At 38.2% G+C, this 22,656-nt stretch overlaps 2 protein-coding genes across 3 annotated transcripts in view; both read right to left on the bottom strand.

Moving 5' to 3' along the window:
- Window positions 1-22,656, bottom strand: part of ARHGAP19 (Rho GTPase activating protein 19) — a 49,934-nt gene that overhangs the window by 7,033 nt on the left and 20,245 nt on the right. For both annotated transcript variants that reach the window (XM_079137207.1, XM_079137208.1), the window contains exons 2-9: window positions 21,039-21,304; window positions 19,505-19,585; window positions 16,020-16,229; window positions 12,922-13,148; window positions 11,295-11,381; window positions 7,176-7,241; window positions 5,313-5,504; window positions 2,628-2,726 (exon numbers count right to left, since the gene is read on the bottom strand). In XM_079137207.1, coding sequence (XP_078993333.1) covers window positions 2,628-2,726; window positions 5,313-5,504; window positions 7,176-7,241; window positions 11,295-11,381; window positions 12,922-13,148; window positions 16,020-16,229; window positions 19,505-19,585; window positions 21,039-21,304 — 1,228 coding nt within the window. The remainder of the gene's footprint in view (window positions 1-2,627; window positions 2,727-5,312; window positions 5,505-7,175; window positions 7,242-11,294; window positions 11,382-12,921; window positions 13,149-16,019; window positions 16,230-19,504; window positions 19,586-21,038; window positions 21,305-22,656) is intronic.
- LOC306659562 (nucleolysin TIAR-like) lies at window positions 16,426-17,959 on the bottom strand. The gene has a single exon (XM_079137206.1). The coding sequence runs from the start codon at window positions 17,793-17,795 to the stop codon at window positions 16,617-16,619; it is 1,179 nt and encodes a 392-aa protein (XP_078993332.1). The 5' UTR covers window positions 17,796-17,959; the 3' UTR covers window positions 16,426-16,616.

Here is a 22,656-nt window from a genome sequence, read left to right as displayed (position 1 = left end):
TCATCAACATTTGCTATTTTTTTTTTGTACATAACTGCCATCCTAATGAGTATGAAGTAGTATCTCATTGTGGTTTGGATTTCCTTAATGATCAGTGATGCTGGGCACCTTTTCATGTGTTTCTCAGTCATTTATATATCTTCTTTGGAAAAAAGTCCATTTAAGTCCCTTTGCTTGCTTGCTTGCTTGCTTATTTATTTATTTATTTTGGTACTGGGGACTGAACCCACAGGGACTTTACCACAGAGCCACATCCCCGGCCCTTTTTATTTATATTTTTAGTATTTTTTGTAGTTGTAGATAGACATCATGCCTTTGTTTTATTTGTTTATGCGGTGTGAAAGATCAAACCCAGTGCCTCACATGTGCTAGGCAAGCACTTCACCACTGAACTACAGCCCCAGCCCCTCTTTTATTTTTTATTTTGAGAGAGAGTCTCACTAAGTTGCTTAGGGACTTGCTAAATTGCTGTGGCTAGCCTCAAACTTGCTATGGTCCTCAGTTGCGGGGATTACAGGTGTGTGACACTGTCCATTTTTTAATGAGGTGTTCTTTGGGGGGTTACCAGGGATTAAATTCAGGGGCACTCAACCACTGAGTCACATCCCCAGCCCTATTTTGTATTTTATTTAGAGACAGGGTCTCAATGAGTTGCTTAGAGCCTTGCTTTTGGTGAGACTGGCTTTGAATTCTCAAGCCTCCTGCCTCAGCTGCCAGAGCTGCTGGGATTACAGGTGTGTGTCACCTGGCCTGGCTATGAAGTTGTTTTCTGTTGTTGAGTTATAGATGTTTGTTATATAGTTGGGATATTAACTCCTAACCAGATAAATATTTGCAAATATTGTCTCCCATTCCATGGATTAACTTTTTACTCTATTGAAAGCAAAGGAAATTTTGACATCAAGAAGGTCTAATAGAGCTGGGGTTGTGGCTCACTTCTCTGGCACATGTGAGGCACTGGATTCAATCCTCAGCACCACATAAACATAAATTTAAAAAAAAATAAAGGTACTGTATCCATCTACAACCAAAAAAAAAAATTTTTTTTTAAAGAAGACCTAATATTCCAGAAGCTGCTGACCCCAGCAGATCAGCATTGAGAATGAATTCTATACTTTAACAAATTATTTCAAGAATCAACACTAGAGTTAAATGAACCTATAATTGCTAATTAATGCAGCTTAAAGGGGGGAAATTATAAGTCTTTTGTTGTTGTTTTATTTTGTTTTTGGTGGTACTAAGGAACTACCACCAAACAACATCCCCAGGCCTTTTGAATTTTTTTTTTTTATTTTGAGTCAGGATCTACCTAAGTTGCCCAGGTTGGCCTTGAACTTTCAATCCTCCTGCCTCAACCTCCCACATAGCTGGGATTATAGGCATGAACCATCATGCCCACCACAAGGTATTCATTTTTTAAGACATAAATTTCAAGTTAATCAAAAGGTTCCTTGATGTTACTGAATTTTATATCTTAATAATGTTAAAACAATTTTTAAAAGAAAAATAGGGGGCTGGGGATATAGCTCAGTTGGTAGAGTGCTTGCCTCCCATGCATAAGGCCCTGGGTTCAATCCCCAGCACTGCAAAAAAAAAAAAAGAAAAAGAAAATAGGCTGAGAGTGGTGGCACATCACTATAATTCCAGTGGCTCAGGAGGCTGAGGCTGGATGATTCCAAGTTGGAGGCCCTCCTCAGCAACCCTGTCTCAAAATGAAAAATATAAAAAGGGCTGGGCGTGGTGGCACATGCCTATAATCCCAGTGACTCGGGAGGCTGAGGATCTCATTTGAGGTCAACCTGGGCAACTTAGCAAGACCCTCAGCAACTTAAGAAAGATCCTGTCTCAAAAGTTAAAAAATGAAAAGAAATGGGGATATAGCTCAGTGGTAGAGAGCCCCTGGAAGGGTGGAAGTAAGGAAGATAGAACACCAAATACTGCTAATACCTCTCCAAGTTAACCAGAACCTTGCTTAAGTTTATGCATGGAAATTTGAACCCCATATCCAAGTTATCTACTGCCACCTTATGGCAATATTTCTCAACTACAAGTTCAAATCATCTGTGAAGACTTGACCACTGAATCTGCAAATATGGTCATGGCAGCAAAAGCACAGAAATATATTTTAAATTCATTCTAAAACAAGATTTTTAATGAATTTGATACAAAAGAATACAACAACACTAAAAAAATTAAGTTTACCAAGATTTGAGGTATTAAAATTCACTAGCCTATTAGAAATCTATTTTTCTAACAATTTCCCTAATCTCTCAACTTCTTCACTGTCTCCACTGGTCTTTCAAATTGAATTAAGAAGTATGTACTAGAAAGCAGGTAAGAAAGCAAAAGAGACTGTTCACATTGTTCAGGAATGAAAACTCTGTCCTCAGGCTCAGAAGAGAAGAAAGAACCTTTATTTCTTTTACCTCATAGAGCCCCATCTCTGATTTAAAACACAGCAAAATGCCTTGAAAAATAAAGCTTTTCCAAATTCTATCTTTACACCCTTATAAATTAATCCTTTTCAAGATCCCAAGGAATAAAAGAAATGTGTTTATGCATAAATAAAGTCAGACTGTTATATTTCCTCACAATTGATACTGAAAAAGACAGCACAGCATACCTACCTTAATAAGCCCACTGAAGGAGCGGGAACGGGCCCTCTTCTGCACCCGAGGAGTAGAAGGTTCTTGCCCTGGTGTTTGAGTCAAAGATTGCTTATGAAACTAAAAGAAAGTACAGAAAACATCTTACTAATATTCTCCTAGTGTAAATACCCAGAAAAATCCAGGAATAAAAGAGTCTGCATGTGTACATTAGTAGGTCAACAAGCAATTACAAAGGCAGAAATGGTGGTTGGAATGCAGCTCACTAATAGAATGCATAAGACCACAGATATGCAAGGCCCTGGGTTCCATCCCCAGCACCACAAAAAACAAAGGCAGAAGTATTTCCAAAAAGAAAAAAATTTATTAAGTTACTCTGAGGGGGCCTATATTTCCTATTTCTTGAATGTGGAATTACTATCCCTATTTTACAGTCAAGGACATTGAAACTTGGAGAATTTATGGAATTTCCCCAAGGTTTCCTACTAGTAAATCACATTTTTTTTCATAGAGCATCTTTAACATAGTTACTGGCATGACGTAAAACAGTCCTTAATTTAACATTAAGTTGTATACCAGAATTTTTAAGGGATTAAAACTGTTTAAATAGCTCTCAGAATTATCATTAAAGGAAAATAGAACCCAGACTTCCAATTCTACAAACATCATTTCTTTGTGTGGAGGAATCTAAGATGGAAAAAGGGAAGACAGAGGCACTGTATAGTCTTATTCAATGTTTAATATAGTGCCTAACTGAAGAATCTATTCTTCCTGCCCTTTCTAATTAAACTTCTTATATTTATCAATTGTAAACTTGTGTATATTTTTATCAGTTCAGATTCTAGAGGTTCAAGAATTGACTATTTTATATATGGGTACTAAGAAGTTTTCAAAACTATCTCAGCAAAAAGAAATTTAGTTACCTCTAATTAGCTAGTAAGGATTCTTAATATTTGAACATGTAAAATTCCTGATAATGTTGGCAAAAGTGCAGTAAAGAGGTTCTCTCATATCCAGCTGGGAGAAAACATTAATTGGTAAATGTTTGGGAAGCTCTTTAGCAATGTATATCCAGATCCTTTTAAAAAATGTCTTTTCCTTTGTATTATCTAATTTAGCTATCAGTATTCTTTTTTTTTTTTTTTTTTAGCTATCAGTATTCTTGAGAGAATTCATTACACCTGTCCTACGTGAAGCTACTGTTTTAATTTCTATGGAGAATTAAGTCACTAGATGGCTCTGAATCTGCAACAATACTCAGCCAATACCCTGAAAAATTCCAATCATAGACAATTTACTAGATCTCAAAGAAACCTCAAAAAGAGTGTCAAAAAACTTAAAAGTCTTCTTCAAGCCAGATGCAGAGGCACTCGTCTGTAATCCCAGTGGCTGGGGAGGCCGAGGCAGGAGGATCTTAAGTTCAAAGTCAGCCTCACCAACTTAGCAAGGCACTTAGCAACTCAGCGAGACCGTCTCTAAATAAAAATATTAAAAAGGACTGGGGATGTGACTCAGTTAAGCATCCTGGGTTCAATTCTCAGTACAAAAAAAAAAAAAAAAAGATCTTTATCAATTGTTAACAATGGCTCCCATCAACATTTTCTAAGTACTTGTTTATAACTGGTCCTGCACTTCAGATTAAGTATAAAAAAATATCTAAAAACACAGACTCTTCCCCAAGTCCTAGCTGAATGAGAGGTTAAAAGGCTGACTCCTGCAGTTTGGATTTGTCCCCCAAAGATCCATGTGTTAGAGTCTTGGTCCCCAGCCAGTTGTGCTACTGGGAGATGGTGAAACCTTTAAGATGCAGGGCCTAGTGGGAGGTCTTAGATCACTGGGGCTGTGACCTCCAAGGGAACTGTGGAGCCACGACCTCTTTTCTTTCTTCAGCTTCCCTGCCTTGGGCAAAGTTTTGCCACATGCACCCTGCCACAACGTGCTGCCTCACCACTGACCCAAAAGCAACAGGGCCACTAAGTCATGAGCCAAAACATCCAAAACTGTCAGTTGATACCTCAGGAATTTGCTACAGTACAGCAAACTAACACACTGACCCTGACTGTTCAGTTAAAATCCAAGAGAGACTGAGACAAAATAAATTTCCTCAGAAAGAAACTACCCAAGTAGTCAGGATTTACCCAAACTAGGCTTTGAGTGCTGAAAACAGCAAATGAAGGACCTAATTTTGTTCCCATAGCTCCAAAATAAACAAAGATAGTCACTAGATTCCTACCTCCTAGAAACAGCCTAGGATCTTGACTTATAGTGTTTTTCTAACTGCAAACAATTTTGTTGTTGAGAATTACCTATTATACTATGCCATTCTATGTACATCATTTTGAATCTTTACAACCATGAAACATGGATATTACTATACCATTTTGCAAACAAGAAAACCGAGATTCAGAAAGTCAAATTAACTGCCAGAAAAATCTGCTAAGAGTTTAAACTTTGGCACATAATATTTAATTGCTGGTTTGAAGAAAACTTGGTATATGACCAAAATTAGAGACACTCTAACCATGTTTGGATCCTCCAATTTAACTGAAGAAATCCAAGAGACTTCATTTTTTTCCTCTAGAAGGGCCAAAGCTTGTTCCAAAAAGAGCCAAAACTTAAATGAGATTCTTCAACAATATCCCCTAGTGATTCTATGAATGTGATCATATTCCTAAAGCCCCTCACTCCTCCCCTGTCTTTGGGCACCTGTCTAATAAGCTGTTTCTTCTTTGCTGACTCTGGCATATTGTGAACATGCTGGAAGAGCTCTCTCAATGCCTCTTCTGTACGCTGCTGGGTCTCCTCCAGATGAGAGCTGGAATCTACCCGGTTCCGTTTCTGAGATTTTGCCAGTTGGAAGGACTTAGCATGACATGAAGCTGTCAGATCAAGATCATCCTAAAGGAAATTTAAAAAGTAAGTGAATTAATATATCCCGCTGGCTTTGTTGCTGGGTTCCCACAAAAACCTGGAACAAAAAAAAAGGGAGAGTGAGAACATTGTCTACTCTTACACTCAGGAATAAGAAAATGTTAACACAATTATCAGATAAGGAACCTATTTATCGTCTACCCCTACAACCTGTCCAGAGAACCTAATATATTTAGAATATTGCCACCAAGAATTACATTTATATAAATACAATTTTTTCTTTTTCTTTGGTACTGGGGATTGAACCAGGGGCACTTTATCACTGATTCACATCTCAAGTTCTATTTTCTATATTTTATTTTTATTCTTGCTGAATTGTGTAGAGCCTTGCTTAGTTGCTAAAGCTCACCTCAAATTTAGGCTCCTCCTGCCTTACCCTCCAGAGCCACTGGGATTACAGATGTGTGCCACCATACCCAGCAAGAGTTCAATTTTCAACGCATCTTTTTATTTCAAGTCATACTCACTGCTTATCATATAAGGTAAGCAAGCAGAGCACCATCATTCCCATTAGAAAAAACTGAGATTAAGCTATAAGTGTGAAGTCATCTAGATATTAAAGTGACAGTCCCACCCTGGAGCATAAGGGCATTGTTTCTTGGCTGGTGCTCTTTCCCAAACATGACAATTTAATGTGACATCTATGTGGCATCAGTAAAGGAATGAAAACAACAACTCTTAAAGAAAAACTGCACTCCAATTAAACTACTTGAAATCAAATACTGTTTTCCTGGTCATGCCAAATATTTGCTTGATGATTGGGAGAAATAATCAGTAGCAGAAAAAAATAGCATATGATGACAGCTTCAAGTTTTTAACCAAGACAAACCAATTAAAGCTCATTAAAAGGTGCTTGTGGTCAGAGTGGTACGTATCTGTAATCCCAGAGACTCAGGAGACTGAGGCAAGAGGATTACAAGTTCAAGAGCAGCCTCAGTAACTTTGCAAGACTCTCTCTCAAAATAAAAAATAAAAAGGGCTGGAGATGTAGTTCAGTAGTGGAGCACCCCTGGGTTCAATTCCCAATACCAAAATCAAAAACAAAAACAAAAGAAAAAAATGATTATGAAGTTTTTTAACTTTGCACTATTAAAGCTAAATAATCATATGTAATCTAACAATAAGCATCCCACATTTCCCTAAATTCGTGTGGTCTCAAGTCTTTAGTCATTTGATAGAACAGAGTTTTATCATACCCCTGAACCTGAATAAGAACAAATTACATAAAACTGTTCATTACTATTACTACTGTAAAGTATTTAATACATTTGTTATTTACAGATTGCTAATGTCATGTGCTATAAGAATGCATAAGGGTTTTATGAAAAAACTTTAAACCTACAGTCTACATCATCACCCTTGTTTAGAGGATACCTTCTCACCCTCCAGTAGAGGACCTCTGACAGCAGACAAGAATACTGCCTGTAGGGACATTTCTATTTCAATTTGTAACATTCCTCTCAATTGTTCTCCTTGTGATAAAATGACTAGATAAATTTGAGCTATAACATTAAAAAAATTTTTTTTGCTCAGTTTTACTTTAATTGCATGTTTTGTTTTGTTTTGTTTTGTTTTGTTTTTAACTCCAATAATCTTAACTCTTTCTTAGTTTTGGTTAAGAGCAGTTTCCTATCTTACCTTTGATACTTGGGTTCTGGAGCCCAAATAGTGTAACCTGGCACATTCCCGAATGTAAGCAGGAGCCTGGAAAGGAGATAAAAGAATACCAGGACCAAGAGGTTAGGAGGACCTAAAATTCTTTCAGTTCACAAAAAGAGAATGGTTCTCAAACTTATATGACTGGTAGATGACTTTAGAAAGGCCAAAGATTGTCCAAAATGCCTTATTCCATAGCTTACTTTCTCTTGCAACTGAACACACACCTGACGGAAAAACTATGAGAAGACACTAATGTAGTTGTTGCTGTTTTTAAAATCAAATATGGCAAGAAAACACTCAAGTGAGCTAAAAACAAAAATATTAACATTTGTAAAAAAAAAGTTTGCATTCAACAACAACAACAAAAAATCCCCCAACCTGACAAACAGCAAGTGATCTCTAGATCACATTTTAGAATCACTGTATAAAAATACCATTCAGATAAACTAATATAATTACTATGGAGAGGAATATTGTAATATCTAATAAAATTACATTTGCATTTACCCATTATCCCAGAAATCTCACTTCTGGTAATCTATCCTAAGATATAACTCCAGAAACATAAAACACTTGCTTAAGATTAATCAAATGATTGGACACATGTGGGGTCTGGCGGCACACCTCTATATTCCCACAGACTTCAATGGCTGAAGCAGAAGGATCACAAATTCCAGGCCAGCCCCAGCAACTTAGGAAAGACCCTGTCTCAAAATAAAAAATAAAAAGGGCAGGAATGCATTCACTGGTATACTGCTTGCCTAGCACACGTGAGGACCTGAGTTTAATCCCCAATACTGAAACAACAACAAAAAGATCAGATACAACCTAAATGCTCATTAATAGGAAACTAGTTGGTGAACTTTCATAAATCCATACAACGTGCTAGTATGCAGTCATTAAATAAGAAAAGAGAGAAACAGAGAAGACAGAAAGAGAGGGACAGAAGAATAAAAAGAAAAGAAAGAGAAAAAAGGGGGAGGAAGGCAAGTTGGATGACTTTATGAAGTATATGGAGGAATTTCCAGGATCTACTGAGTGAGAAAAATAAGGCACAGAACAGTATATGACCTGTGGTAAGAAAGAAGGGGAAATAAGAATATAAACATGTATGTACATTTACTTTGCTTTTAAAAAAAGAAAAAGTAAGAAGATAAAGCAGAAAATAATAAAAATGGTTAGAGAGGGGCTGGAGAGATAGCTCAGTTGGTAGAGTGCTTGCCTTGCAACCACAAGGCCCTGGGTTCAATCCCCAGTACCCCCGCCCCCCAAAAAAGAGAAAAAAAAATGGTTAGAGAAAGGACTACAATTTCTATTTCCTTTTTTTTTTTTTTTTTGTAGTTATGACTTTTGAATCATGTAAATATATTATAGGTTCAAAAATGAAATTAAATCCATAAGGAGAAAATGCAATCTCTAAAAGTGAACAAAAACAGGAAAAAATGAACAATCCTGGGCAGGAAGAATGATGCAGGAGGTATTATAATACCAGACCTTAAACTCCACTATAGAGCAATAGTAACAAAAATAGCATGGTTTTGGCACCAAAATAGACAGGGAGACCAATGGTACAGAACAGAGGACACAGATACGAACCCACATAAGTACTGCTATCTCATACTAGACAAAGGTGCCAAAAACATACAATGGAGAAGAGATAGCCTCTTCAACAAATGGTGCTGGGAAAACTGGAGATCCATATGCAGTAAAATGAAATTAACCCCCTATCTCTCACCCTGCACCAAACTCAACTCAAAATGGATAAGGATCTAGGATTTAGACCTGAGACCCTTCACCAAACAGAAGAAAAAGTGGACCCAAATCTTCATCATAGTGCTGGCCATATAGCCCGTCTCATAGAGTGCCTGACTCTCATGCTGGAGGCCCGGGTTCGAAACCACAGACCTCTGGGATTGTGGAAATAACAAAAAAAAAAAAAAACGAACCCAAATCTTCATCATGTTGGCTTAGGACCAGACTTCCTTAGCAAGACTCCCAGAGCTCAAGAAATAAAAGCAAGAATCAATAAGTGGGATGGATTCAAACTAAAAAGCTTTTTCTCAGCAAAGGAAGCAATCAATAATGTGAAAAGAGAGCCTACAGAGTGGGAGAAAACCTTTTCCATGCACACTTCAGACAGAGCACTAATCTCCACAAAGTTATAAAGAACTTAAAAAACTTTACCCCAAAAATACAAAGAACCCGATCAATAAATGGGCTAAGGAACTGGGCGGATACTTCACAGAAGGTATACAGATGATCAACAAATATATGAAAAAGTGCTCATCATCTCTAGTAATTAGAGAAATGCAAATCAAACCCCCCCTAAGATTTCATCTAACTCCAATAAGAACAGCAATTATCAAGAACACAAGCAATAATAAGTGTTGGCGTGGATGTCGGGAAAAAGGCACACTCATACATTGCTGGTGGAATTGCAAATTGGTGCAGCCACTCTGGAAAGCAGTAGGGAGATTCCTCAGAAAACTTGGAATGGACTCACCATTTGACCCAGCTCCTCGGTTTATACCCAAAGGACTTAAAATCAGCATGCTACAGTGATGCAGCCACATCAGTGGTCACAGCTGCTCAGTTCACAATAGCTAGATTGTGGAACCAACCTAGATGCTCTTCAATTGATGAATGGATAAAGAAACTATGGTATATATACACAATGGAATACTACTCAGCCATAAAGAAGAATAAAATTATGGCATTTGCTGATAAATGGATGGAGTTGAAGAATATCATGCTAAGTGAAATAAGCCAATCCCTAAAACCAAAGGTCGAATGTTTTCTCTGATAAGTGGATGATGATACATACAGGGGTATGGGGTGGCAAGAGAAGAATAGAGGAATTTTGGATGTGTAGAGGGAAAAGGGGTGGGAGGGGGTGAGGGAAGGAAAGATAGTAGACTGAGACCAACGTTATTACCCTAGGTACATGTATGATTACATGAATGGTGTGAATCTACATTATGTACAACCATAGAAATGAAAACATGTACCCCATTTGTGTACAATGAATCAAAATGCAGTCTATAAAAATTAAAATAAGAAAAAGAATAAATAAATAAATAAAACCCAAATAAATAATGTTGGTGCACACATGTAATCCCAGACTTGGGAAGCTGAGGCAGGAAGATCCAAGTTCCAGGCCAGACTCAGCAATTTAGTAAGGCCCTAAGCACCTAGTGAGACCCTGTCTCAAAAAACTAAAAATAAAAAGATTGGGGATGTGTAGCTCAGTGGTAAAATGCCCCCGGGTTAACTCTCCAATACCAAAAAATAAGAAGATGACGAATGTAAAGATGATAAATTTTATCAGTATTTTATCACAAGAAAAAAGGAATTAGAACTGGATGATCTTAGAAATTCTTGGCCTCTCCAGATGGCAAAAGATACAAAAATTAAGAGATTCACTATCAAGTAGGTATATTCTAAAGACCAAGCATGGGACTGTACAATCTTTTGCTAAAACTTTAGAAACATGAAAAGGTCAGGGTATTCAGTCACACAAAGGGCTCTTTCAAGAAGGAAGAGTGTGCCTCCCAAACTCTCTCAATGAACCAGAGGGCCTTTAAGGAAGCTTAAATGTATTGTCCCTCGGCCTTAGCAGCAGGAGACTAAGGTAGAGGATTTATCTTCAAGAGATTTGTATATGTGGCTTTTGTCTAATACAATGAACCCCACTGCAATCCAAAGAAGACCCACAAAGTCCTTGAGAAAATTATGTTGGCAGAAACACCGCCTGTTTGGCCTGAAAGGGACAAAAAGTACAAAATAAAAGGGGACTGTCAGACCCTCAAAATCCCACTGGCAAGAAGCAGGCAGGATAAAACTGCACAGCTGCCAGCATGTGCTGCCTTTCAGGAAAAAGGCAGGATGATTTCGAGGGTGGAGCCAATTACCCCAGGACTGGAACCTACTGGGCCTCCCATTCCTCCCACCTGGGAGGGTTTCCCACTGTCCATTCTGGTTTACAGTGCCAGCCTGGACCCTCCTCCTCCAGGAGCTCACTTTTTTTTTTTTATCTAAGATTCAACTTTGCTCCATCTTCCTTGTCCTATTACTAACCAAATGCCATCCCTTACCTACCTTGAAAAGTTTCTGGGAGTGTTTGATCATAAAAGCCATCCCATCGTTTAACTTTGTGATATTTTCCTGAAGGTCATTTGCAGTGACCTATTCAGAGGAAAAGAGAACAGAGGGCAGTAAGAGCTGGGAAGTACTATTTCCCAATAAGCCAATTCAACTGCTTGGTCATTTCTATCCTTAACAAAAGTAACTCTAAATACAATGGTTGATTCTAGAAAGGCTTATTAGTTCAGCAGCTTCCCACTGGATATACCATTATCTAGAACAATGATATTTCCCTACAGTGACCAGGAAATTCATGAAAACCAATCTTCATTTCCTAATTCTGCTTGAGAATTAGACACGTAAGCAAAATTAAAGAAAATCCAGCCTAGGATTCAAACTGGAGTTTCTCTAAAGACAAAGGAGTACTGTCACTACTGACCCATACCAAAGATGGCATCTTTTCCTTAAAAACACAGTCAAACTGTCATTGATTTCCATTCTCTTGTCTCTGCTGCCTCTTTTTAAGAACTAAAGCACCTCTACTATACCAAATTCCTTATCCTCCACATTTATCTTTGTTATTTTATCTATTTGCTCTTCCTAGGACCCCTTACATACTTATTTTTATAACCAAGTTTACTCTCTCCTTTCCCACAGCCTTGGTTACCTGGTTCTAATATTCTCCACTATAAGGCTAAATCTTTCAGTATGGGCAAGTGTTGGTGTGTCCTCTCCTCCCCAACCCACCCAGAGGCTCTTTCTGGCCCAGAGCTTTCTATTATTTTGTTACTAGCTACTTGTTAGGTAAAACCATCTCTTTCCCTTACTTTCTTTTTCTCATTTCCTATAATCTCAAAAATTATTTATAAGTCACTACAACACATCTATTTCTGTTGCCTTCCCAGCAACCTTGTAAGTTAAGTGGAAAAGCTACTATTGTGCCCTGTTCACAGAGAAGGGGCCTAAGTATAGAAAGGGTAAAGGATACAGGTAACATCAGTTGTTCACAGCTTCCAAGCCAGGAACTCTAGCTCACAATTCCATCACACAGTAAAACCTAATCTATAAATGGGCAGAAATATAACTATGTGCCTTCAGATGAAACATTTGTTTAAAAGACTTCAGATAATTTAGTTCTTATTTACGTCACTGAGAGGATTGTGGTCTCAGTAAGAAAAAGCACATTCAGCTGTATCCAAGGAAACCATATCTGTGGGAAACAGGAGGACAAGGCAAGATGACTGCTCTGTGTCATTTTATATAAAACTTAGTGACATTATCCAGGAAAGTCACAGAGCTCTAGTCTAAATTTATACCAATCTTCAGAAATTAATCTGATTTCCCAAGGAAGTTTTCCTGATCAGAAAAAAAAATCATATTGACCAGTCAAAATGAGTATTCTAGTTTATTTAGTAACTAGAATTTTCCACACAGTTTTCACTAGTAAGTTCCCACACAGGTTTATCAGAAATTGATTTATAAGTAAGGTTACAGGAACTGGCCCCCTCAAGTCTGATGACTCTTGAATGAACTAATAAAGCTCTGGACCTTGGACCCTTGATAACCTCACCAAGGTAGAGCCACAGGATGAGGCCCAGCCCAAGAAAACCAAGCAATATTTACTCTTCCCCTCAACACTCACATTTTTTGGCCATAGGACGTGGGGTGCAAACATAAGGGCAAGGTTATAAGCAGACATCTTATTCTTGTCTTGCTTCTTTGCTGTCTGGTACAGGAGATCAAGCAATAACTTCAGCAAGTTACGATTGGGTGGGGGAAGAATGAGGAAGAGTAACTGAAGAGCCTCAATCTGTCGCTCTTTATCTGGTATATTGGTCTTGTTTCCTTTATCATCAAACTGCATCAAATCTTAAGAACAAAAGAAAGAATTGAGGAGGGAGAAAATAAAAGCAAGAAAAATCAATACTATTACTATTATCCTCCCTTCAACTCCCACCAAAGAAAAGAGAAAAAAGAATCAAATACAAACAAAATTTAAAAATTATAACAGCTTAGCATGTACACAGCCTTGGGTTTGAGCCCCAGCACTGGGGAAAGTGAGAGGATAGGCTTTGCCAGGTACTTCCAGTGCAACCATGGTCATATTAATGTATTAATGGGCTAAGGATACATCTCATTGGTAAAACACTAATGTGTAAGGCCCTGAGCTCCATTCCCAGCACCACCAAACAATAATAATAATAATAATAATAATAATAAACAAATGATCAATAAGCATTTGCATGCTCAGTATCATTAGCAATCAAGAAAATATAAATCAAAACCATAATGAGATACCACTTAACATCCACTAGGATGACTATAATCAAAAAGACTAACAAATGTTGGCAAAGAGAAAATTAAACCCTTCTATATTGCTGGTAGGAATGTAAAATGGTATAAGCACTCTTGAAAACATTTGGGCAGTACCCTAAAAGGTTTGAGCTACCATATGTCCCTGCAATTCCATTCGTAGGTATATACCCAAGAAAAATGAAAACATGTCCACACATGATTATCCCCTCCCCTTTTCCTCATCAAATATTTTATGGTTAAAAGAAAAATCAAAGTGAATTATACCCTGATAAAAGGATGATCCAAGCAGCTCCTCATGGGGTCAAAACCATTGTTTCCTCTCTGACAGGATACATAGGTTATCTTATTTTTGGTACTGGGGATAGAACACAGTGCTTTACCACTATGTGGTAAAGTGCTTTACCACTAAGCTACATCCCCAGTCCCTTTAATTTTTTATTTTGAGACAGGGTCTCACTAAGTAGCTCAAACTTGCAATCCTCCTGCCTTAGCCTCTGAGATTGAAGGCATGCACCACTGAGCCTGGCTGCAACATAGGTTATCAATAAAAACAATCCCCTGCATAATCAGAATTTCAAAGAATACTAACAACCATTTGGGTGTAATTTATATAGATCAGAAAATCATTTCAGTGTGTTAAATTGTTTAATCTCAATAATAATTTCAGGAAAGGCAGATAATATTTCTAGAAAATGCATTCTGTTATTATGAAATTGAAACCAAAAATTCCTTCCAATTATCAACAAGATATATCAAATGCTCCAACAGGGCCACACCTTAATATATTCTCCAGGAATCATGGGGCAGTGAAGCAGAAGATTTCAAAAACTGCACTAAATGAATGAACTCAACAGGAAAGCAAATGAAAACAAGCATCCTTATGTTAACAAAAAAAAAAAAAAAAAAAAAAAATTTATCAGTATTTTCTAAATCTTTTCCAAAGCTCAAACAGTTTATTTCTCCCTATAGTAAGTGTAAAAATACCTAACATTCTAGCAGTACTATTCATTGGTACCATCTAGATTGCTAGTGAAAATGCTTTAAAAAAGATTTAATCTGGGCCAGTGCCCTGGCACATGCCTATAATTCCAGCAGCTCAGGAAGCTGAAGCAGGAGGAACTCAAATTCAAAGCCAGCCTCAGCAACTTAGCGGGCCTTAAGCAACTCAGCAAGACCCTGTCTCTAAATAAAATACAAAAAAGGGCTAAAGATGTGGCTCAGAGGCTAAGTGCCCCTGGGTTCAATCCCAAACACCAAATTAAAAAAATAAAAAAGAAAAGACCAATCTTGTTAGAGTTTTAAAAATTCAAAACTAGCATGTTTTTACACATAGTAAAAAGTATTCAAAGGAAAAATCACTATATTTCTCTGTTCCTTAAAGTTAGAAAACAGGAAAAAATAATGGGGCACCATGTTGCACACCTGTAATCCCAGCAATTCAGGAGGCTGAGGCAGAAGGATCTCAAGTTCTATGCCAGCCTCACCAAACTAGCAAGGCTCTAAGCAACTTACTGAGACCCTGTCTCAAAATTTTAAAAAATATTTAAAAAGGGCTGAGGATGTAGCTCAGTGGTAAAGCACCCCTAGTTTCAATCCCCACTACCAAAAAAAAAAAAAAAGGGAAAGAAATGCTCAAGGGCAGAAAAGTAAGTAAACACAGCATGGATTTTGATGCTATATACACTTAGAGCCTATGGCAACATAATGGCTGTGCAAATAAAGAATGAAATCCCTACCACAAAGTCATAAAGAATGAGGAAACCACTTATGAGCTAAAATAAAACATTCTCCAAGATACATAATGTGAAAAAAGCAAATCACAGAACCATGTGTATAATACCCTACCATTCCATAAAAAGAGGAGAAAAGGAATATATGTAAGCATTGCTATGTGTACAAAATAACTCTGGAAGCTACATTAAAAATCAATAGCACGGGTCCCCAGAACTAGGTTCTGGGGAACAAGAGTGGGAAAGAGACTTTTAATTATATAGTCTTTGAACATTTTAAATTTTGAACTATGTGAATATATTACCTAGTCAGAAAACAAATAATTTTTTAAAAACAAACTTGTAAGTGCAGATAATCTCAACGAGGCATAGAAATACTTAGCCAAAACAAAGCAAACATACCAAACCTATAACTATATGAGTTGTGTGAACCCAGTGAATTCATACAATACAATACAATGAAAAGCATTTATTTATTGAGCAACTAAAACATTCAAAGCACTATGCTAGGCTCCCAGACCTAACTTAGCTAAATCAAACTTAACTGGCCAATATTTATGACTATCCAGAGAAACCTAGCAATATCACAGAGTTTTAACCAGTATCAGCAGAAGTATTACAGAGGGTTACAAATCAGAAAAATCCCAAAGAATTTTACCAAATTTAAAGAAATGTATATATATCTCCTACTCACCAGCAATTTTGAGGTGTGCATGGAAATGTTTATGGGTCAACAGGGGCTCCGGTAACTCTCCTAGAAACATCTTCAGCAAAGTGGCAACATCATTTGAGTGAAATTCCCCTGATTCCAAGTCAATATCAGTTCCATTATTGAGAGCATCCCTTAAAATCTGCTGTCGGACACTATTGCCTGGTACTCTAAACAAACCCTCTACTCGCAAGTCTGCTTAGCATAGAAGAAAACAGGCAAAAAAAAAAAAAAAAAAAAAAAAAGCAAAGAGAGAATTTTTGATTAATATATATAGTCTAAGTAATACTTTTTCATTTAAAAGACGTTTTATAAAACTTTTTTTTTGTAGTCAGAATTGTCTTTATTGACTTTAGTTTTTGTACACAAAGAAAAATCATGTTCATATCCATCATGAACAAAAACTTAAAAAGGCAGAACTAGAAGACGTGTCCTTCACCAAAGCAAAGCTGTGCTAAAGGTTCCAAACATTTCAATTTTTAAAATAAATATTTTCATTTTCCGATGTCTACTTTCATGTCTTCAGAGTGTCACAGGAAATCGAAGCCTATCATGAATTACTATTTTGTTTAGAGTCCCAGCTCACTGTGTTTGGTAACTTGCCATACCATATCCAGCTTGGTTAGGAGGAGGTATTACAGGGGGAGGAGCTTGTCCTTGGGGAGGCTGAGCACCAAATCCACCCATCCAAGCAGCAGAAGGTGATTGATCTACTCGAAATCCTTGTTGATTCCATGGTTGTCCATATACTCCATAAGGCGGTACTTGCCACCCATTTGCCATATACTGTCCATACTGTTGTGGGTTTCCATATACTTGGCTCCACTGGCCCCACTGACTATAATCAACCTGTTGGAAGTTTTTAGTCATATCAGGAGATTCTTTACCCCAATAGCATTTAACCACATGTCCTTCAATTGTAGTACCATTCACTGAAACAATGGCATGGGCTGCACTTTCATGGGTTGAAAATCTGACAAACGAATAGCCCTTCTCTGGAAAAACTCTTATTTCCATAATTTGTCCAAATGGTGAAAATGTCTGTCTCATAAGCTGATCTGTTAACCCAGAAGCAATTCCTCCACAGTACACAGTACAATTTTTTGGACTTGACTGGTTTACTACATCTTCAAATCTCAACTGCTTAGTGTTGTTTTCTTGTGTACTTTTAGGTGCAGGTGGTTTGCGTGTGGCCCAATTGGTTCTGATTTGTCGGCCACCCAACCACTGACCTCCCATATGAACAATTGCATTTTCTGCATCCAGTTTGTTATAAAAAGATACAAAACCATAGCCTTTGGATTTTCCAGTTGCCATGTCTTTAACTACCCGGGCATCCGATATTTTACCAAAGGGGGCAAATGCTGATTTGATATCTTCTGTTGTAATTTCTGGACTCAAATCCCCAACAAACACATGGAAGTGATTGGAAGTATCTTTTTTCTGGCTACTTGGTGTTGTTGCCCAGTTTACTTTGACCTCCTTTCCCAAAATTTTTCTCCCATTCATAGCAGCTAATGCAGCAGCTGCATCTCTGTGTTCATAAAATTCCACAAAGCAATATGGGTCATTGCTTGTATGCTGCAAAACAGAAAATCCAACAGAAGAGTTGACCCTTCTGCTATCGGGTTGCTCTGTTATCATTTTACAGCTTTTACAGGGTCCGATCTGACTGAATAACTGAAGTATAAGGACTTCTGCCACATCTCTGGAGAGGTTACCTACGTATAGAGTCCGGGGCTGTCCGTGGTCTTCCATCATGGTGGGTGCGACGGAGCGATCCCGGGACAAGGGGGAGGGCAGGGCTGGGGAGGGGAGGGGGTGGGGAGGAAGGGGAGGGGGGCTCTGGGCACCGGCTGGGGACAGAGGAAAAGGCACCGAACCCTGCTCTCGGGCTTTCTCCCCCCAGCCCGCTCCGGACACTCCGCTCCAACCAGGAGGAGCAGGAGGAGGAGGAGGATGAACAAAATGGCCGCCACCACCAGCCAGGCAGGATATAAAACTCTTAAAAGAGGTTTTGCCTTTTTTTTTTTCCTAGAGAAGTTTGGAACCCACTGGAACCCTGAGGAGATATATCTGGACATCCCTGAACACCTGGAGAATACCTAAACTGAAAGATGTTCCTGTCAGGAATCATTCATCCTCCTAGAGTACTCTACAGAGACTCTGGATTTAACCAAGTCAATGATCAGAATGAAATTGGAAAACAGAAAGAAAAACCAAATCTTCCTGAGGACCCCTTCCCTCTTGTTCTTCCCACACTCTGTAGCAGCTAAGTTCATCTGTAGAGGTTTGTTGCTCCTTAAACTGATTTCTCCAATTCAGAATAAACCTAGAGTCTCTGTGCTGGTCCAGAAACTAGAACTCTAACACATTAGATCAGCTTTCAGTCTAGGAGATTCCCAGAAGCTTAGGGTCATCTCAACTAAACTATTCTTCCCTTCTAACTAGGTTCTATGCTTATTTAAGGAGATTTGAAAAGGATAGGGGGAAGACATACAGTTTGGCTTGATCTAGAAGCAGATGTCCATGTTTTCACGTTTGTATAACCCCCTTATTCAGGGATCTGAATTTACATGCCTTCAGGACCAAGCAGGTAACGGTAAAGAACTGAATGGGAACCATATTAAACTGGAGAACATCCCTGTGCTCCAGCTGATTGTGTGCAAGTGGAAATAGAGCCCAAGGATGGTAGATCTTCCTACCACCCAAAGAAGTTGAAAACCTGGACTCTCCCCCATTTTGAAACACTAATAACTAATTTTATTTTTAATGTAATCCTTTGCCAACAAACAAAACGTAAATACAAATGACAAACTCAAGCTGCTAGTTCACAGCCTGTGTTCTAACTCCTAGCACAATGTGCCATGTAAAATAACTTATAAACAAAGACTTGGATTGACTAAAGACACATGTTGAATTTATCTAGGCATCATATAACATCACATATATCACACATACTCAGCTGTGCCAAGCACTTAGAGCAATGACATGAACAGCATGACTCCTAAAAAATGAAATGAAGGGCTAGGAATGTAGCAAGCATGAGGCCCTGGGTTCAAGCCCCAGTACTGCAAAGAAAGAAGAGAAGGAAAGAATGGAGGGAAGGGAGGGGAAATTAGGTAAAGAATATTAATTCTGAATATGAAAGATGAAAAAGTACCATGCTCCCTTGAATAAATGTCATGATTCTTTGGAGACAATGAATTCTTTAAAAAAGAAATGTCTGTATAAAGGAGTAAATGTAATTTCATAGGCACTATGCAATTTATATACATCTGAGAATATATGGCAAATCAATACATAAGACGAAGTTTAAAAGGAAAAACACTTAAAAATCTGCCACCTGAAATTAATTATCACTGGTTGGTTCTTTTGTTGCTTCTACACACCTCAAGGTAGTTAGCTCTCAATGGAAACCTGACAATTTTTTATTTAACAAAGAACAATAAAACTTGGAGAAGTCTTACTTTTGTGCAGATATTCAATCAGTTGGTATATCTGGGCAATGCCTTCCTCTGTCAGTGGGGATCCGAATACCACTCCTTTTTCTGAAAAACCATATGAAGGATAGGGCTATATTTCACATAAATAGTACAAAACTATCATACTTAAAACCACTCAAGCAGCACATTTCACAGTTCAGCAAATGTTTTCAAAGGGTCAACAAACAAAAAGTTTAGCAATGGCAGTGTACCAGAAAACACAATCAGATCAATTCTCAACCAACTCTTAAGTTCAGTATTAAATTGTAGGTTTCTTCAAGGCAAAGACCATTTTCTTATTTAAATAACAATACCTAGCATGTTACTATTTAATTTAAAAACAAACCAAAAAGAGCTTAAACTATGATTGATTATCCACTGGAGTAGCTACAGGGATTTGACCTGTTAATGTGTAAGCATTTTTTCTACCTTAATGATTTCCTTATATTTGAAAAAATACCACCTCTTGAATATGTTATCAAAAGCTGGGCTACAGGGGCTGGGTTGTAGCTCAGTGGTGTAGTGCTTGCCTAGTATGTGAAGCACTGGGTTCCATCCTCAGCACCACATAAAAATAAATAAAACAAAGGTATTGTGTCCATCTGCTACTAAAAAAAACAATAATTTTTTTTAAAAGCTGTGTTATTTTTTTATTTCTGGGAAGGCTCTTTTTGGGTGATTTGTAGGTACCTGCCTTACCAATGCATTCCATAGAATGAAAACATTTGAGAAGTACTGCAATAAAAAATGTTCAGGCTTTCTTTATTCTTCAGCTATGCAACTTTTTTAAATAATATTATTTTAATATTATTAATATAATAATTACAGCCCTACAGTTATGCACACCAGGAGGATCACTTGAGCCCAGGAGTTTCAGGCCAGGCAAGATACTATCTCAAAAAAAATCTGGAAAATTAAATATTATTTTAGTACACTATTAATGTAGCCCCCAAATTAAGATGACCCTGATAACTACCTAAACTAATCATGTCATCTCTCAGGGATTTGATATAGTTCCTTTAGTTTAATTATTTTTTTTGTTATGTTCTCTTTTTAAATATTATTTTTAGTTGTCAATGGATCTTTTATTTTATTTATTTATTTTTATGTGGTGCCTTGAACCCAGGGCCTCACACAGGCCAGGCAAATGCTCTACCACTGAGTCACAACTCCAGCCCTAGTTTAATTATTTACTTATCTAGTTTTTATAATTTTTATTACTAGTACTTAACATTCAAATGAGAAAAAAATGACCAAAAAAAATGTATCAGGGTTAATTACAACTCCTCAGTGAATGTTCGGATGTTAGAAGTGAAGCCAAGGGAAGGCTGGAAGTGGTGGTGGTACACACCTATAATCCCAGCACTCAGGAGGCTAAGACAAGAGGATCCAGAGGATCACTCCAGAAATTCAAGATCTACCTGGGCAACATAGACAGACCTTGTCTCAAAGGGCAAAAAAAGAGTAAAGCCTGAGGAGCCAGTGACATCTGCCCACCCTTCACAGACACATCTCCTACCCTTCCGCTTGAGAGACATTAGGGACCGGAAGAATCCTGATGCTGGGCCGACCCCACCAGGCAACTTTAAGTCCACTTCCCCCATCAGCTGAGCCAACTCCGTTCCAGGTAAATCAATAAGCCTTGTGATATTGCTGACCACCAACTCGGTGAACACCTCAGGTTTCTCATGTCGCAGTTTCTCCACAAAAAAGTCAGGATTGAAGATAATGGGCTGACCTCGAAGGGAAGAATCATTGCAGATGACAAAATTACAGATGGCATCACTGAAAAAAAATGAAAGAAGACTCTTTGGGGGGATCATTTTTGTATGCATTTCTTATGCCCCACCTGATGCACTGTTTGGTCCCTGGGTCCACACACAGGCTGAGGTTCCCAAAGGCCTTCCCTCTAATTGAGCCAACTGCCCTTGTCAGTTCCTCACAGCAAAAAAGTTTTCATAGTCCTCCCTCTTCCGGTCACAACTGCTCCAGGAGCAATAGCTTACAGAGCTGACATGGCCAAGTACAAGAACCATACCACACATAACCAGTCCCAAAAATGGCACAGAAATGATATCAAGAAACCCAATCACAAATATATGAATCTTTTAAGGTGATAGATGCCAAGTTCCTGAGAAATAGGCATTCTGCCAAGAAGCACAACAACAAGGGCCTGAAAAAGATGTAAGCAAACAATGCCAAGGCCATGAGTACACATGCCAAGGCTATTAAGGCCCTCCTAAAGCCTAAAGAGGTTAAGCCCAAGATGCCAAAGGGTACCAGCCTCAAGCTCGATTGCCTTGCCTTCCTTGCCTACCCCAAGCTCAGGAAGTGTGCTTGTCGTGCCCACATGGCCAAGGAAGCAGGCTCTGCCAATCAAAGGCCTAAACCCAAGCCCAAGCCAAGACTCAGGCTGCAACTCCAGCTCTAGTATCAGCTCTGGCTCCAGCTCCCACTCCCACTCCAAAAGGGTGCCCAGGACCCTGCAAAGGTTCCATAGTAAAAGCTTCTGCCTGAGAATGTGAGGACATAGGACTGGAGTGCTTCTAGGCCCCTGTCTGTAGGGGACGGGTATCCTCCTGTGCTGTTTGTACATTTAGGCAGGGAGAAAAAAAAAAAAAAAGTTTTCATAGACTAGAAGACACTTAACAGGTACATAAAATAGATATTCAGTTTTGTTCAGATCTACAAATTAGGTTTTATTTATTTATTTATGAATGTATGCATGTATTTAGCAGCACTGGGGACTGAACCCAGGGCCTCAAGCATACAAGGTACACTCTCTACTACAGCTATAACCCTAACCCAGTTTTATTTTAAAATTGTTTAATTCTGGATGCCTCTGACATATCCATCACCCAAGTCTTACCTTTGCACAGAAAGTTTCTTCTCCCTAGGGTCCTTGTACTGGTTTTCTATTTCCACATTACATTTGACTATACTCCTGGCAAAGCTTCTTTGACACTCAGAAATATTTCCTTCTCTGTTTTTTGTTTCCCAAGGCCTAACTACTGGATCCCTTTTTACTTCTAATATTTTACATTTAGGCACTGTATTATTAACCTGATGTGGTGATGCATTCCTATAATCCCAGATATCAAGAGGCTGAAGCAAGAAGATCACAAGTTCAAGGCCAT

Source organism: Sciurus vulgaris (genome assembly GCF_902686455.1).
Source record: "Sciurus vulgaris genome assembly, chromosome: 4".
NCBI lineage: Eukaryota > Metazoa > Chordata > Mammalia > Rodentia > Sciuridae > Sciurus > Sciurus vulgaris.
Note: the sequence above shows the minus strand (reverse complement) of the source record. Positions and strands in the feature narration are given on the sequence as shown.